This window comes from Terrapene carolina, unplaced genomic scaffold (assembly GCF_002925995.2).
Source record: "Terrapene carolina triunguis isolate 2854851 unplaced genomic scaffold, T_m_triunguis-2.0 Scaffold42, whole genome shotgun sequence".
Taxonomy (NCBI): domain Eukaryota; kingdom Metazoa; phylum Chordata; order Testudines; family Emydidae; genus Terrapene; species Terrapene triunguis.
In genome coordinates, this window is record NW_020664393.1 from 75,110,662 (window position 1) to 75,129,231 (window position 18,570).

At 44.5% G+C, this 18,570-nt stretch overlaps 1 protein-coding gene across 1 annotated transcript in view; it reads right to left on the reverse strand.

Moving 5' to 3' along the window:
• PKHD1 (PKHD1 ciliary IPT domain containing fibrocystin/polyductin) overlaps positions 1–18,570 on the reverse strand; it is a 323,564-nt gene that overhangs the window by 263,728 nt on the left and 41,266 nt on the right. The window contains exons 17-24 of the mRNA XM_029911885.1: positions 16,552–16,642; positions 13,666–13,808; positions 12,554–12,684; positions 10,074–10,258; positions 9,154–9,292; positions 4,501–4,652; positions 3,886–4,070; positions 2,203–2,325 (exon numbers count right to left, since the gene is read on the reverse strand). Coding sequence (XP_029767745.1) covers positions 2,203–2,325; positions 3,886–4,070; positions 4,501–4,652; positions 9,154–9,292; positions 10,074–10,258; positions 12,554–12,684; positions 13,666–13,808; positions 16,552–16,642 — 1,149 coding nt within the window. The remainder of the gene's footprint in view (positions 1–2,202; positions 2,326–3,885; positions 4,071–4,500; positions 4,653–9,153; positions 9,293–10,073; positions 10,259–12,553; positions 12,685–13,665; positions 13,809–16,551; positions 16,643–18,570) is intronic.

The following is an 18,570-nucleotide window of genomic DNA, read 5'->3' on the forward strand; positions in this document are numbered from 1 at the left end:
CCCCCCGTGAAAAAGTGTCTGCATTCTGAACTGGACTGGTGAAGCACAAGGTGCTTCTCCCACCAGCCTGCTGGTCCCCCGGGGCTAACAGGACCGTGCTGATAGCAAAAGTAGAGTGTGTCAAAGGGAGGATAGCTCAGTGGTTTGAGCATTAGCCTGCTAACCCCAGGGTTGTGAGCTCAATCCTTGAGGGGGCAATTTAGGGATCTGGGACCAAAAAATAGTTGGGGATTGGTCCTGCTTTGAGCAGGGGGTTGGACTAGATGACCTCCTATGGTCCCTTCCAACCCTGATATTCTGTGAAAAACAGACAGGAAGCAGCTAAGAACTGGCATGTGCTACTTCTACGGGCCCTTTTTTTTTTTTAACACTATAACCACACTTTAAAATCAGAGGGGAATTTTGGTATTTGCTATTGGTATCAAGCCAAGACAGTGCTTCAAATGAACAACAAACCTGAGTGAGGAAATTTCTCCCATGTGTAAGAAAACCATAATGTTCTGTCTATCTCACTAGGTATATCCATGGCCCCAAGCACTGCAGCATCCAAAAAACCTCACAAGCTTTAATGTATTTATTCCTACAATGCTCCTGTGAGGGAGGGGAGTGCTATTGTCCCTGTTTTACAGATTGGGAACAGAGGCATTGTGAGACTAAGTGACTTGAGCAAGGTCACACAGGAAGTTTCTTGAAGAGCAGAGGACTGAACATGGGTCTCTTAAGTCCCAGGCTAGGACCCCACTGTGATGCTCTGTACCTCGGGGGAACACCCGGCACCCCCATGTTCATCCTTATAATATGATTCTGTGGTATCCAATGCAAAGTTTGTCATGGCGGGTGTCTTCGGAAGGCTCATGGTGCACTGAGCATTGTTGTTATAGTAATGTTATAGGTTGTAATTTCATGTATATAGTTATGAGGATGAAAATGTGTCCTCATGGCTTAAAACAAGCCCAGCCAGAACACTTCAAGAGCAGAGGGGCAGTTCACACCTCATCAGGGCATGTATGGGACAAACCCAGCCCAGCCTCACAAGAACAAAGGACACTGGCCTAGGCAGCAACAAAGGAACTGTTGGACTCTCGAGTGAGTCACTCCCTTCCCTTGGTCAGTTTGGGACTCCCATGAGGTAATGCTCACCTGACTCTAAAGGCGGGGGGGGGAGGGGGCAAAGCCAAGAGGGAAGAAAAGACATGATAAAAGGGAGAGATGTTTGTCATGCTCGCTCTCTCTTCCACCTCCATCTACAGACACCACCACCAAGCGCCTAAAGCGCTGATCAAAGGGGAGAGCCTAGCTGAAGGGCAGCCAGCCAGCCTGTGGTGAGAAGCATCTAAGTTTGTAAGGGCACTGAAAGTGTTAAGATCAGCTTAGAATGTGTTTTGCTTTTATTTCATTTGACCGAATCTGACTTGTTATGCTTTGACTTATAATCACTTAAAATCTATCTTTTGTAGTTAATAAATTTGTTTGTTTATTCTACCTGAAGCAGTGCGTTTGGTTTGAAGCATGTCAGAGACTCCCCGTGGGATAACAAGCCTGGTTCAAATCAATTTCTTTGTTAAATTGATGAACTCATATAAGCTTGCAGCGTCCAGCGGGCATAACTGGACACTGCAAGACAGAGATTCCTAGGGTTGTGTCTGGGACCGGAGATATCAGCTAGTTGCATAATCCAAGCAGCGGCTGGCCAAAAGTGCTCACTCACGTTGCTGGGAGCAGTTTACATGCTAGAGGCTGTGCGTGAATAGCCCAGGAGTGGGGGTTCTCACGGCAGAGCATGGTAAAATTGGCTCCCAGAGTTGAGGATTGGAGTGACCTAGCAGATCACCGGTCCAGATAACACCAGGGGAACGTCACACCCACTCACTAGGTCAAACCCTGCTAAATAATGGTCCAAAAACTGCAGTTTAATATAGTGTTGCTACAGTGTTTGGAAGTTATCACTATAGAACCCAGTATCAGTTTGGTTTAACGGCACAGGCATAGACACATCGTTAGCTCTAAGCCCCTGCCTCACAAGGAAAAATCCCCCTCCCTTACTCGTGGTTAGTAGTATCTTAATCTGTACTGAGTCTCATTGATTGAAATGCCTTTCTCATGGAGTGCAGCACAGTTCAGCAAGTGTAGGGTGACAGGATCTGTCTGGCAGACAGCAAGTCACAATGAGTCTATGGGAACTGTGGTCAGTTGGTGACCTACCTGCGTGTGGTTATTGGCGGTAGCTAGCATGTCCCCAAATATTGGTCCAATAAATACGCCGCCATCATAAACCACACGAGCTGCAATGGTTGGGTTAAGTCCTGTGAGGTTTTCAGCAGAGACCTAGCATGGCGTGAAAGAATGAAGAATCAATTTTTTCTCAGCTTTATAAAAACTTTTTTTTCTTATACACGTTGTGTATCATTTCATAAGCAACTCAAACTCACATAGCTAAGGTTTACACTAAGGGCTACAATGAATGAATGGGAACATTCTCTGTATCTGCTTATATGGCCCCATTGGCACAACATCCAAGCCCCTCACAATCTTAGTGTATGCATCCCACAACGCAATGTTGCAATCTCCATTTTACAGGTGGGAAACAGGCAAAAAGATTAAGAAACATGGTTTCAGGTCATGAAGGGAGTCTGCCCTGAAGCACAGAATTGAACCCAGTTTTTCCATCTCCCACTCCCGTGTCTTCAGCACCAGACCACCCCGCCTCCCTAGCTATGGCTTTACATTGGCAAAGAAACGTACACAGGATTCCCTATATACCAATGCTCCAGCTCAGTCTAATATGCTGTCTCTGACAGGGGGTAATGCCACATCCTTCAGAGGTTGGTCTAAAATGCACCTAGTCCCTGTCCAAACTGAGACATCACCTCTATTGGGGAGGGTTTCTCTGACCAGCATGAACATGGACTTTTGTCTGAGAACCACATGAGAATCAGGTAATAAAACCCTGGTGGGTTACTCCATAGTATAATTCTCAGAGACAAAAACCCTATCCCCCTTGGTCAGAGAACCATGCTAGAAGTCTGCTAGTAGCAACTATGTTTAAACATGACTGTGGCTAGCACAAGTCCAATCCCCATGTCAATGGGGCCTTCTTGTGCACTACTGTAGCACGCGGGGGAGTTACTTCCTGACCTCGGGCTTATGTTTCAAAGCATGAGGGTTGGTGGCTTCATATTTTTATCTCTTTGACTCTAACTGCTGTTCCTTTTCTTAATCATCTAACCACTCTAGAACTGACTAAGGGTAGGTCTACACTTACCTCCGGGTCCGGCGGTAAGCAATCGATCTTCTGGGATCGATTTATCGCGTCTTGTCTAGACGCGATAAATCGATCCCGGAAGTGCTCGCCGTCGACGCTGGTACTCCAGCTCGGCGAGAGGAGTACGCGGCGTCGACGGGGGAGCCTGCCTGCCGCGTCTGGACCCGTGGTAAGTTCGAACTAAGGTACTTCGAATTCAGGTACGTTATTAACGTAGCTGAATGTGTGTACCTTAGTTCGAAGTGGGGGGTTAGTGTGGACCAGGCCTAAGTTATTGCTCTCAATAATAGCCTTTGTCAGGCACTTTGCTGGAGTCTCCTGAGAGATCTAGGTGAATAAAACCTTTGTGGAAATGAAGCCTGTCAACACAGACATACTGACTGGCAGATTTAAGGATGCAGCAACAATTGCGGGGGAGGGATAGCTCAGTGGTTTGCGCATTGGCCTGCTAAACCCAGGGTTGTGAGTTCAATTCTTAAGGGGGCCATTTAGGGATCTGGGGCAAAAAAAATAGTTGGGGATTGGTCCTGCTTTGAGCACGAGTTTGGACTAGATGACCTCCTGAGGTCCCTTCCATCCCTGATATTCTATGAATATTGCATTAAAAGAAAAGATCATCGTACATCAATAACAATGGGCAAGTCACCAGTCATGGAGTTCCAGGTCAGTGTCCATACATTTTGGTAACAAGTGCTCACGTCCTTGGTCACAGTGAAATCACTGGCGTTGAGGTACTGGCCTGTGGAGTTATCTGAGTTGCTTTGCAGGAGCTCACGGAGGTGATGGGAAGAGACGTGCACCGGGACACCTGGGAAGTTCATTATAAAACAGGGATATCAACAGCTGTGCAGCCACAGGTCCGCCTGGACCAAACCTGGGAAGGTATAACAGCGAGGGGGGCATTACATGCACATCCATAGGATCTAATGCTTTAGAGAGGTATCACTGTCCTATAACATACCTTAGTGTGAAAAACCCTCTGAGGGTCTGAGCTAAACCCCATAGAAGTCAGTGGGTGTCTCTCCATTCTTCTCAGTTGGGTTTTGGATCAGTACCTAAAGCTGTCATCCAAAAATATCCCTCCCCACTTTGGGGGTCAGATAAATGTGAAGAACTAGCAGCTGCCCCCACAAAGGGGACAGTCTGACAGCCCTGCCTTTGCAGGAATGTTTCCGGGGTGATGTCCCAGCTCATCTTCCTTTGGCTCCCAGAAAAGGAAAGTTTCACCCTCCCTTTACCTGATATCACTGTATTGGGAAGCAGGATCCGGAAAGTCCCGCCAATGGGTGGGGATGCAGCTTGCAGTCTCTGAACTGTCAGACTGACATTTGCACCTTCCGTGGACACAGTCAGGTGATCCTCTTCTGAGCCCTCCGAGGGCAAAGCTCCCCTGCTGGAGAGAATTGAACCATCTGAGTCAGCAGCTCCAGTGCGCGATGCACAACTCCACTCCAATGCAATCAGCAGGAGTGGGAGATTGCAAGCAAAATTCAGCTGATTGCAATATCTTGTACCAGCAACTGTTCTCCATACAGAGCTAGGTGGAATGGTGTGATGTGCCCGTGAAATGAACCAGAAAGCCCCTCACAAAGGCTGGCCAAATAGCTTTTGTGCCTGTTCCAGTCTGAGTCTGCTGAACTGAACCTCAGCATTTCAACACTTGGCACTGCGATACGGCAGCATTTTCAAAGTGATGTAATGTCTGCGCTCCAGGAGCCCATCCTCGGAGCTTCAGTAATACTTTGTCAAACTCTTTGGGCTACTGAACTTCGAAGAGTAACAAACTAAGGCTCCCAATAACCTTTCTGTATTATCATTCCCAATGTAGGACAATGGGCACAGAGAAGGGATATGACTTACCTGAGGTCATAGAAGGCGGCTATAGAAGAACTAGGAACGGACAACTCAGGTCTCCCAACTCTTGTCTATCTTAGGTACTTATACAACTCTCATCACCACAGTATCCCAGCACCTGACAAACTTAAACATGTTTATCCTCCGAAGACCCCTTCTGAGGTAGATTAGTGCTACTATCCCCATTTGCTGATGGGAACGAAGGGTGAGTCTGCCCTGGTGCTGGAGATGTAATTTCCAGCTAAGGTAGACATACGCACACTAGCTTTGATCAAGCTAACATGCTAAAAATAGCAGCGTAGCCACAGTGGCACAGGTTGTAGGATGGGGTAGCTGCCCTGAGTACAATCCCACCCTCGACCCTCTGTACCTGCTCAGGCACTTTGGGGGCTACACTGCTATTTTTAGCACGCTGGCTCTGTCTGAGTTAGCATGAGTACATTTATCCTACCTGGAATTACATCTTCAGCTTGACTGTGGGCATACACTAATTGACTTCCTCAATGTCTTGACCAATGCTTTGGTGAGGAGGGGACTTAACTGCATGCCTTTCACGTCCCAGGTTAGGGCTCTAACTGACAGGCCCACCCCCAGCCCTAAGTTTTAACCACAAGGTCATCATCCTGCCTAGTTTTAGTCAATGTTTGTACAGTGCTTTGAGATCCCCTGGTCGGAGGAGCTACAGAAGAGCAAAGCAATATCAGACACTTTCATAAAGATTATCTCCAAACAAGGAAGCCGACAGTGATTCAGATGTGCTTTGAAAAGCAACATGGCGCCTTATCATTGTAACTGTTGTTCTTCAAGATGGCTGCCTGCAAGGATCCATGCCACAAGTGATGTGTATGCACCCCATGGAGTTTAGATCAGCAGCGTCCTTTGGAAGTGTTTAAGGACCTAGGCAGGGACCACTCACAGCCCTGACAGACACCGCTATTCCAAGTTCACACTGTCATGGTACGTGCATCATCTGCAGCGGGGGACAATGGAGGTGATGCTTAAAAAACAATTGTTTGATGCTTCACAGTTATAATCTTGTCTTCTTCTTGTTAGTAGTAGTATTATGGTAGAACTTAGAAGCCCCTGGACCTGGACCCCATTGTGCCAGGCGCTGTACAAATAGAACAAAAGGACAATCCCTGATCCAATGAGCTTACAAGCTAAACACGTTTGTTATGCCAAAGGGATAATTAAAAAAGGTTGGAGTGATATTTACTCAAGTAGCTTTCACAAACCTGCTCGGCGTCTCAATGCATCTAATGATGGCAAGGACAAGTTATCTATATTGCTTACAATACAGACTGATTTGCCTGCAACTTTAAGATTGTTTTTAAAAATTTGTACTTCACCACTTTAAGTGTGGTTGGAGAAAAACAAATGTCCTTGGTGGCACAAGAGTGTCACCATGTGGTGACTTGTATGAATATCAGCTATATAATTCCCTAATTAAACACGTTTATTCTAATTCATAGATTTTAAGGCCAGAAGGGACAATTAGATCAGTGGCTCTCAATCTTTTCAGTCTACTGTACCCCTTTCAGGAGTCTGATTTGTCTTGTGTACCCCCAAGTTTCACCTCACTTAAAAACTACTTGCTTACAAAATCAGACATAAAATACAAAAGTGTCATAGCACACTATTACTGAAAAATTGCTTATGTTCTCTTTTTTACCATATACTTATAAAATTAATCAATTGGAATATAAATATTGTACTTACATTTCAGTGTATAGTACATAAAGCAGTATAAACAAGTCACTGTCTGTAGGAAATTTTAGTTTGTACTGACTTCGCTAGTGCTTTTTATGTAGCCTGTAGTAAAACTAGGCAAATATCCAGATGAGTTGAGTACACCTTAGAATACCTATAGGTACCCTCAGGGGTACACATACCCCTGGTTGACAATCACTTCATTAGATGATCTAGCCTGACCTCCTGTACAACACAGGCCAAAGAATTTTCCCCAGTTGCCCCTGTATTGAGCCCAATAACTTGTGTTTGGCTAAAGACCATCTTCCAGAAGGTCTAGATATGAAGACATCAGGACTGGAGAATCTACCACCTTTCTTCATAGTTTGTTCCAATGGTTAGCAATCCTCACAGTTAAAATTGCGTGTTAGATTAAATTTGAATTTGTCTGACTTTATCTTCCAGGCATTGGTTCCTGTAATGCCTTTCTCCCCTAGATTAAAGAATTCTTTACTACTCCCGTAGAGTCTCCCTGTGTCAGTACTTAGACACTAATCAAGTCACCTCTTAATCTTCTTTTTGACAAATAAATCGATTGAGCTCTTTACGTCTCTCATTATAAGGCATTTTCTCCAGTCCTCGAATCATTTTTGTAGCTCTTCTCTGCCCCCTTTCCAGTTTTTTAACATGCTTTTTAAAAACGTTGACACCAGAAATGGACACCAATATTCCACCAAACAGCTCGCGTACAAAAGTAAAATCTCCTCCCTGGTGCCTATCCACTACTCTCCTGTTTATATATTTTTTTAAAAAACCACAGAATTCAGACAAAGCTGAATTTATCCACTCAGCTTAGTCCATGCCACATAGATATGGAACTTCTCTTTCTCTCTGTAAAACCAGTGAGAGCGTAAGGCAGGGGTTCTCAAACTGGAGGTAGGGACCCCTCAGGGGGTCGCAAGGTTATTACATGGGGGGTCGCGAGCTGTCAGCCTCCACCCCAAACCGCGCTTTGCCTCCAGCATTTAGAATGGTGTTAAATTTATTAAAAAGTGTTTTAATTTATAAGGTCACACTCAGAGGCTTGCTATGTGAAAGGGGTCACCAGTACAAAAGTTTGAGAACCACTGGTGTGAGGGGAGATCTACTTACAAGTGGAGTCACCGCTACGCTGTACCTATCTACCATGCTAGGAAGCTTGGCTGGTTTTGCATTGCAGACAGGGCTGTACTGTGTTTTAACCATGTTACCAAATCACCTGAGAGCCTTGAACTTTGAAGGACTGTAGCAGGAACTACTTACACTGAGCAGCTAAGGTCTTGGGAGTCCCCCTTAAAATATAAACTGGATTGTTTCCATTTCTCTATTTTTTCCTCCTTGCTGACTTGGGTTGCATTTCTTTAAAATCCATGAGTCTGATTTTTCAGAGGTGCTGAGCACATGCAGCTGCCATAGATTTCAGTAAGAGTTGCAGGTGCTCCTTTCTTTGTCTGTCTGTGATCTAAGTAGACAAAACTCTTTGGGGCAGAGACGTATGTGTGTGTATAGCACCTACCACAATGGGACCCTGATCTCAGCTGGGGCCCCTGGCTGCTACTGGAAATACAAATAATAATAATAAGCTGATTCATAATCACACACAGAGTGCTAGCCTTAAAAAATAACACTAAAAACATAAATAAGAACAGCCCCTCCCTATGAGCTGTGAAAACAAACTGCACTGCTAGATAGGACACCAGGGTGAACTGGACCTGGGAGGTCATGGAGGAGTTCTTTGTTGTGTATGTAGGGTGGGATGGGGTGGAGTGTGTTTGGCTGGTTTTTAAGAGAATGAGCCCAAATCACAAAATCCAAATCTAAACTCCCTCAAAGTTCCAGGCTGTTCGGACTCTGTGCTCCAGTTCAGCATGGAGATAAACCAGGCACAACATTCCAGTCCGGAACCAAATTCTCCCAAAGTTTGGGATTAGAAATTCAGGACTTTTTTTTTTAAATCTAAAAGCTTATAGTTCTCTCTGTTCTGTTTAGTCCAGGGCCCTGCCTTACTGTTAACAAGTCGGGATTTCTGGTGGCACGGACCTCTGTCTGGTCCCCTTCAAGAATGGCTGAGGCAAGATGAGACCTTCTAGCAGAGGGTCTGATGGAAAATGAACACACACAAAAAAAAAAAATCAAGCACTTGCGAGTGAAAGAATAAGAATTCCTAGGAACAGCAACACAGGAATTGCCAGACTGGGTCAGATCTAGTCCAGCATCCTGGCTCTGGCACAGCCAGCACCAGCTGCTCCAGAGGAAGGTATGAGAATCTATACTAGGCACATGTGGGATAACCTGCCTCCAATTCCTACCTCGGTGACAGAAGAGGGAGATTGCTGCCACAGCCAGCCACCAGAAAGGACACGTTGTAGGTTGAGGGAGACCCCACCACAGACACTTCTTGGATAACATTTCCACCCGGACGAGCTGGTCTGGGATCCCTTTGAAAAACTGAAAGGAAAATATTATTATTCATTAGAGATAGTCACTGGTTTTTTTATTTCAAAACTTCAAAGTCGTTTCCGTTTCAAAATTGGAAACGGACCCACTTGTTGGTGTTTCTTCAATATTTCTCATAACGTTGGCAACTTTTTATCAAAAATGTCAGTGAATTGTTTCATTTACTGAAAACCCAGTGTTTTCAGGGAGCTAAAAAGGGTCAACCACCATTTCTGATACGGTAGAACCTCAGAGTTGCAAACACCTTGGGAATGGAGGTTGTTCGTAACTCTGAAATATTTGTAACTCTGAACAAAACATTAGGGTTGTTCTTTCAAAAGTTTACAACTGAATATTGACTTAATACAGCTTTGAAACTTTACGATTGAGAAGAAAAATGCTGCTTTCCCTTTATTTTATGAATAGTTTTACATTTAACACAGTACTGCACTGTATTTGCTTATTTATTTATTTATTTATTTATTTTCTCTCTCTGCTGCTGCCTGATTGCGTACTTCCGGTTCCAAATGAGGTGTGGGGTAACTGGTCAGTTCGTAACCCCGGTGTTCATAACTCTGAGGTTCTACTGTAGACGTTTTCAATGAAAACAAAATAAATTTAAGTTGATGGTTTTTCAATAAACTTTGTTTTCATAAAAATGCAGGGCGTTTTTTTTTTTCTTTGTATTTTTTAAATGAAAAAACACTCTCTCTAAAAGCACCTCATGTATTGATATTTTGTAGGGAAGGTAGTGCCTAGAACAACAGCAACAAAGAGAAAGAGATTCAATTACCAGCTACGTTTCTATCTGAGACGATAATTTCATCAAGGTAAAACCAGCTAGATGTCTCCTCCTCTCTCTCAGGGATCAGCATGTCGATCTGATGCACAAACACCGGTGAGTTGGCTTCAAGGTCCCGGAGGGATTCAGAGCCATTCACACAGCCCCTCCAGAGATCAGCACACGTGAACTTCCAGCTGAAAGGCATTCAGAGTGCATTTCACTAATAGCCTGTTTAAGGGATAGGTGAGCTAGGCAGCTGCCTAATTCTTATACCCAAGATGGCTAATATGATGGCCGCCATCTCGGCTGACACACTCAGAATTGAACCAGGGATCTCCAGAGCTATAAGTCACTACAGCATGAGTTAAAGCATCATGGCTTCCCCAGCGCGGGCTTTCAACAGCCTTGTCTTCTCTGTGGATCAACACAGAGAGGGACCTGTTACGCACACTCACCAATGGGTTACACAAAGACTGGGCCTCCTCATGTTCAAATTGTTTTAAACAATCCTAAAAATATCTGGGCCTGTTTGGCATGCAGCAGGGAGATCCCAAGCTCCTCCCGTATGCCCAGAGTGCTTTAATGCTAGAATTCCAAGCCTCTGCAACACAGACAGCTGCATTATCACCTTGCCAGGTACTCAAGGGCTGTACCTAGTAAATCATGGATTTCCAAAAATAAATGCAACACCACAGCCATGCAATTTGCTCACACCTCTCTGCCTTGAGAAACAGAAACCGATTGTTGCTGAACTTGACTAAAAGCCTCCGTTAATCAGCTTTTCTCTTACCCTGCAGATACACAGAGAAAGAATGGCCCACAGCTGCATTTCATGGCAAATGTATCTTCACTTGTCGTGCTACATGTCACTTGCCCATGCCTTAAACCTTCATGCCAGCTGTTGCAATCCCCACCACCACCTTGGAAGCACTGTTGCAACTATGCAAAGGATCCTGAGGGGTTGTGGGTGTATAGCAGATGTCAAATGCTCTTAATGCATATGGCAATATTCACCTAGGGCCAGTCCTCTCAGCTAGTGCAAAAAGGAAATCTGGGGAAGAATCTTGTCTCTACTAAACGCAAAGAGGACATATTAAATTAACAGCCAGATTCAACCCTTAACCATTATAAAAGCTAACGAGCACAACAGAATACGTCATACCAAACTAGACCACTTGTCGACCTAGGATGGTATCCTATCTCCAAGAACAGCCAATGAAATAACTTTAGACTAAATAAGGGTGAGCATTACGTCCAAGAAATATCCTTGCTGAGTTCCTGGAAAGGACTTTTGTTTGCCCCAACATAAAGACAGATCCCTGAAGAACACATCCCTGGCCTGGCACAGGATATAGCGCACGCTGAGATAGGACACATGCCAATAATCAGTTCCAACGCAGACCTCCAGCCAGGTTGGATATGCCCACAGTGGCTAGCCCTGTACAACTCAGCATTAACGTAGTACATTGACTCCAACAATCCAATCATCCAGGACAGAGTGCTGGGTTAAGGCGGAGTAGCAGCAGCATGCATTCTAAATACTTTGTTGAACTCAATGATGCAGGAAAGTATGGAGGGAAATAGCTTAATAAGCATCAAAAATAATTAGACATACCTAAGAATGGCGTCTGCAGGTACATTTGTTAGGATAAAATCACAAGGGCTATCACTCCTATGTGTGTTTCCAGGAATACGCTGGCTGACAGATGGGGGTCAAGAAGAAATGCCGTAAGTTCCTAACTATTTCTGAGATTAAGTGTTGTGCAGCCACTACTCGGAGTCTTTCCTGTTACAGCAATTGGCTTGTGGCGTTCATTGTCAAGGCACCAAGAGGATGTCCACTCTGCAGTTAAACACCCACGGCTGGCCTGTGCTTGGGCTCACGGGGCTGGGGGTCACAGGACTATTTAACGGCAGTGTAGACATTCAGGGTCAGGTCTGGGACCCTCCCTCCTGGCAGGGTCCCAGAGCTCCAGCACGAACCCAGATAGTTAAATAGCCCTGCAGCCCTAGCCCCACAAGCCCAAGCCGGCTGACGTGGGTCAGCCATGAGTTTTTAACTGCAGTGTAGACACACCCCTAGAGGTCTTCAGGGAGGGGTATTATTACGATTACCATGTCCATGTGTAACATACTGGTTAAATGGCTTGTGACTGGTCAGTCTCCAGTGGTAGCCCCACGAGGAAGATAAAAGCTTTGCTACTCCGCGTGGCTGTTCTCTATTTCAAGGGGTAAAGGCCTTGGAGGGGACAGTGCTGAGTTCTATTGCCAGTACTCAGTGTGTGTGGTTTTACTGATGAACACAACAGGCCAGATGTTCAGATGGATTAAATATGCATAGCTCTATTGACTTCCATGGGGCTATGAAATTTTACACCAGCTGAGGTGCTGCCCCTATGCTGGTATGTCTACAGCATACAGGTTTGTTCTCTTAGTGTGGAGAAAGCCACTTGCTGAAACTATACCACATGTATCCTTGTACTGGGTACCTTTCTGGGCTGGTCTCATTCAGACTCCACAGGCAAGTAAGGTTCTTCTTCACTGTATTTAGAAAGGTGTTGATATAGGACACCGAAACATAAAGGGTATCGCTCATGTAACCTTTATAGGCAAAGCACACCTGAGAAAGGGGAAGGAAAACAATACATTACGGTTATTACCAGCTGAGGTCTGTTTCTTGACTTATGTGAAATGAGTTGGTGCTTTTAGTCTGATTTCTCGTGAAAAGAAGTTTACACTGTAATGCCCACTATCTTGACTGATAGTAATTGGCACTGCTGCTGGCATCTCCAACATAAAAAAGACTAAAATGGGCATTGAGAATGAATTGTCCCTTCCCACGCCTCAGAGACCATCATAATAATAATAATAATAATACAACCGCCCAGCTTTTATATAGCATTCTACCAAGGAGGTCAGCATCATTATCCCCATTTTACAGATGGGGAAAATGAGGCACAGAGAAGTGATTTGTCCAAGATCATCCAGCAGGCTAGTGGCAGAGGTGGGAATAGATCCCTGATCTTCTGAGTCTCACCCTAAGGCTCTATTTAGTATGGTGCCAAAAAGGGAGAGATCACTAGACTGGGAATCAAATGACCTGAATTCTATTCCCAGCTCTACCACTGCCTCCTTATGTGACCTTCTGCAAGTCACTTAAATTCTTTGTGCCCTAATCTGCATAGTGAGGATGATGCTTACCTATCTTTATAACGTACTATGAGTTCTATGGGTGCATTACATTAAGCATTACATTAGTAGAGGCAGTCTCTCTAGGCAGGGTTGCAGCACATTCATGAAATAGCATGGAGTAGCTTGGACTGGCACTGACCATGGCACATCCTCTGGTTATCTCCAGAACACATCAGTTTCCAAGCCTGTCAATCTATCACCTTTAATAAGCAATAGAGTTTATGGATAAATAAGGTTTGCGCCTTCATGGCCCAGGAATATATCCCTAAAACACAATCTTGTGTGGGTTTGGGGAGAAGGGCAGATGGCCTCAATTTCCTAATATGTCTTGTCCATCTCTAATTTTATGACGTTATTTGGTTCTCGGTACTTTCCTCCATGTTTTGCCCTACTCAGGGAGGCTACTTACATGTGTGTACTCAGTGAGGTTGTATCTTGGTAAAGTAGATGGAGACATTTTTACAAGATGTTTTGGCCTGTGAATACTGAACCTTCCACAAAAGGGTTCTGTCCAGCTGGCAACATGTCCCTCAGTGGCAGAGTCTCTCTGGCCTGACAGTGGTAAAAATGAAAGAGGTTAGATGTTTGAAAAGGATTCAGAAATCCATGGAGGGGCTGGAAACTCGAAGGTCTGGTGAATGCAATCTTGTGCCTAAATTTGCCTGAACAAATAAATGATGCACACTTGCAAAGCAAGCTTTTGCACACACGTGTGCCCAATGAAGCATACCAAGGAGGTGCACACACTTTAGATACACGAGTACAACGGCTACCATGACAAACTGAACCAGGGATCTTGACAGCTGAAAGCATAACTCCCTGCAGCTTGATCTAAAGATCCAGTCGTTGTAGGTGAGGGGAGCACCAGACACACCTCCCCAGTGGATTAGGCACAGAGAGTCACATGTAACACACCTTGACAAGTGAATTACAGATGCAGATCAAGCATGTTGTGATAACTGGAGCTCCATATTTACCCTCATTGTGAGCTCAACTGAGAAGAGTGAGTGAAAGTTCATAAAATGTCACAATAACCTAAAAATACTGATGGGGAATGGTGCAGAAGAGAGACAGACTGACAGTCTATACAAGAAATGCCTACTGATAGCTCTCAAGGACTTGTTAAGATCATGCCTGGGGTGCAAGAGAAGCGTGGGATCGGAATTCAGTGGCCCAAAATTGGTGTTTTGGCATTTAGGCCTAATTGGTGGACAAAATAATGAGGTGTTGGGCTATTCCACACACCACTCCCCTTTTGGGGGCTTCAAAAAGATTTTGGGGGGGGGGGGGTGAACTGATGGATGGGAAGGCTGAGTGACTGAAAGACAAGAGAATGGGTAGGAGTGAGCTTCGCCATCATGACTGTCCCCCGTCTCCTGGGACCCCAGGATCCAGCGTGACACGATTGTGCCTTCTTCGTCCTAATCCTGAGAAACTTCCTGACTAGACCAGGCCAGAGATAGGGACCCAAATCACCACCTCAACCAACTCTGGCTAAATCCCAAATACCACCTGGAATGTGAGACTGTCACCCCCACACCCCTTTGTGCGTCCTTTTCCTTCCCCCTTTATTTCTTCTCCTTCCTATCTCTCTCCTTTTGCCTTCTGTTTAATAAGAGTCTTGCTTAGCCAGCCAGAACTGTATATTTTGCAACAGTGCTGTGAGCCTGCGACCAGAGAGACAGTTAAGAGCAATGCCCTAAGCAGCCCAATGCTGGTATGCAGGTCTCAGGGTGGCTGATAAAACCATGTGGTATGCTGGTGTTTCTTTAGCGGTGAGGTTGCAAGTGAAAGTCAACACCAGAGACAGAGGCAGCGTTTTCTATCTTTGCTGTTCTTTTCTTTCCTTGTTTGTGTGTGTCTTCTTGTTTTGTCTTCCAGGAAAGGGGATCGGGCTAGAACAACAACAGCTCCAGCCCATTTCAATTAATTTCTTCTCTTTTCCCCAAAAGGACAGTTATTACCATCTGCAATGCCACCTAAGGGACTCTCAAACAGGGCATTTTCCTTTTAAAGCCTTTCTCCAGTTGAAGGGATGTTGTTAAAACAAAAGCCATATTTAATACTTTAAATTTCAAATGCTTTTTCTTTTCTGTATCTTTAATAAAGGGTTAAAACAATTAATGCTGTGTTTGCCATGGTACTAAGCAGGCTGATTTATCTGAATACCAAACCCCAAACATTCTTTAAAACTATTTAATATTGGACAGCGACTGGGTCATCTTAACACCTTTGACCCTTTGGGCCCATTTATTATAAATTAATACAAGAGGTAGCTCATAGACTCGTAGAGTTTAAGGCCAGAAGGGACCATCGGGATCATCTAGTCCAGTGGTTCTCAAACTTTTGTCCTGGTGACCCCTTTCACATAGAAAGCCTGTGAGTGAGACCCCTCCCTATACATTAAAAACACTTTTTATATATTTAACACCATTATAAATGCTGGAGACAAAGAGGGGTTTGGAGTGGAGGATGACAGCTCGCGACCCCCCATGTAAGAATCTTGTGAACCCCTGAGGGGTCCCAACCCCCAGTTTGAGAACCCCTGATCTAGTCTGACCTGCTGCACATTGCGGGCCACACAATCTCACCCACCCATTCCTGAAATAGATCCCTAACCTCTGGCGGAGTTACTGAAGTCCTCAAATCATGGTTTAAAGACTTCAAGTTACAGAGAATTCACCATTTACACTAGTTTAAACCTGCAAGTGACCAGGGCCCCATGCTGCAGAGGAAGGCAAAAAAATCCCAAGGGTCTCTGCCAATCTGACCCAAGGGGAAATTCCTTCCTGACTCCAAATCTGGTGATGAGTTAGACCCTGAGCATGTGGGCAAGACCCACCAGGCAAACACCTGGGAAGGAATTCTCTGTAGTAACTCAGAGTCCTCCCCATCTAATATCCCGACTACATTAGAAACAGGCATGCACACATACCTACCTTTGAAAATATGGTACTGGATAACTTCACATGACAGTGGAACTTCCATAATATGGCACTTTATGTCCCATAGTAAACTATCCCTATGCCCCTGCTTATGTTTGTGTAATAAAACAGATTGCGGGGGAGGAGAAGAATCAGTAATTAACATATTAGTAATACTGTTTTTAATATCAATTCAACAATTCATTCCTCCCTAAACTCCCTCACCATAACACACACACACAGGAGGAAAATAAATGTGTAAAACCATTAATAGTATAATACCCCCTGCACCATGCAAAGGTCTTGTTTAGTACATAAGGAGAAAACCACTATTACAGTAAGTGTCACCTAATTTTTTTTTAATGCATTACCTTCCTCAAATCCATTCCGGAGAAGGAATTTAGCAGACAGTGGCTCAGTTTCACATTTTACTGAAAGAAGCTCCTCGATCACTGTTTGGACCTACAAAAAATAAAAAAAATAATATTCACAATGTGATCATTTTTGTTTAATTGTGCAGTAGAGAAGGCTGAGATGCTTGTAAAGTGGTCGCTATGTTTAGTAAACGAGCCAGTGATGGAAACAGGGTTGATATAATGGGTAGCCACGAAGCAGAGGTGAAAGGTCCATCTTCCCTTTTAGAACATGGGCTGGCATGGACAAAAAGTCAACCCTTCCCATTGTTCCAGCTAGCCTTGGAGATGGAGGGAGTGATTAAGTCTCCACAGGTTGTGTGAGCCAAAACCAGATTCAATATTAATAGGCATGGAAGAACCAGCTTAGATATTTAAGAACTATCCACGTTTGACCAAAATTGAAACCAAACCCTAAATACAACCAAGCTGGCTATTTGAAAGACTTCTCAAAACTTAAAAATTCCCGTAATGCTGTATTTTCGTTGCATCGCTACACTTTTACATTCCAAATGGGATCAGAAGAAGTAGTGATGAATACTCTGAAGAAGGCTATTCTCAAAAGGGTTCCTTGGCTGGCGAGAAGCAAAAAGTACAAAAAATCTCATGGAAAAGCTGATCCTCAGGAGATTTGCAGCCCAGTCAGGCAGACTCGAGAGGTAGTGCAAACAAACATATATATGATGTATATCATAACAAGAACCAGTGGCTGGAAGTTAAAGCCAAACAAATTCAAGTTAAAATAAAGGCAAATTTAAAAAAAAAAATCAGTGAGGATGGTTAACAACTAGAACAACCAAGACACACTGCCAAGAGAAATAGTGGATTCGCCATCTCTTGATGACTTCAAATTAGAGCAGTCAAGTGATTAAAAAAAATGAATCATGATGAATCATGAGATTAAAAAAAAATAAATCATAATTAATCACAGTTTTAATTGCACTGTTAAACAATAATAAAGTACCACTTATTTAAATATTTTTGGATGCTTTCTATATTCTTAAATATAGGCTCTGGGCTGGGGTTTCACCTCCCTCAGGGCTCCAGCCTGGCTCGGAGTTTCAGCCTCTTGCTCCACTGCCTCCAAAGCTCCGGGCTGGGGCTTCAGCCCCCCACCCCTGATACCTCCCTCCCCACCCAGAGGTATGCAATTAACACATTAAAAAATTAACATGTTAATTTTGCTTTCATTTAATCGCAGGCGTTAACTGCGATTAATTGGCAGCCCTACTTCAAATCAAAACCAGATGCCTATATGGAAGACACGCTTCAGTCAAACACAAGTTATTGGGTTCAATACAGGAGTAACTGGATGACGCCTGTAGCCTGTGTTACACAAGTCAGACTACATCTAATGGTCCCATCTGGCCTTATAATGTATTAATCAAAGCAAACTTCCAAACACTGAGGTTCACCCATCACTTTTTTCTTTTTTAAGAGATTACTAGTTATAGTGAGGGCTAGACTCTATTCGAGCACCAGGAATTATTTTAGGCAGCTCCCTGGCCTGTGTTATGCAGGCACTCACAGTGGTCCCTTCTGGCCTTCGAATCTATGAACATTTTTTGCAGTGTTGTTGGAGCTGTGCTTGTCCCCGGACATGAGAAAGACAAAGGTGGATAAGGAAATATCTTTCACTGGACCAACGTCTGTTAGTGGAAGGGAAAAGCTTTCAAGCCTGCCAGGGGAGATAGGAGACCACTTAATATTAAGTGTTAGGCTTAGATTTTTAAGTGCCCTCCGATAGCATGTGTGAAACCCTTATGTGTAACAATCAGTCCCCCACCTTATAGTTAGCTCAGACATTCTGCTTACCTTCTCCAGACCTGTCGCAATAAGAACTATTACCTCACCTACAGGGCCGTCTCTGGCTTTTTTGCCGCCCCAGGCAAAAAAGCCTCCGGCTGCCCCCCCCCCGCGCCCCCCGCGAGAGGGGGGGCGGCCGGAGCCCTGGGAGGAGGGCGGCGAGCCCCGGCG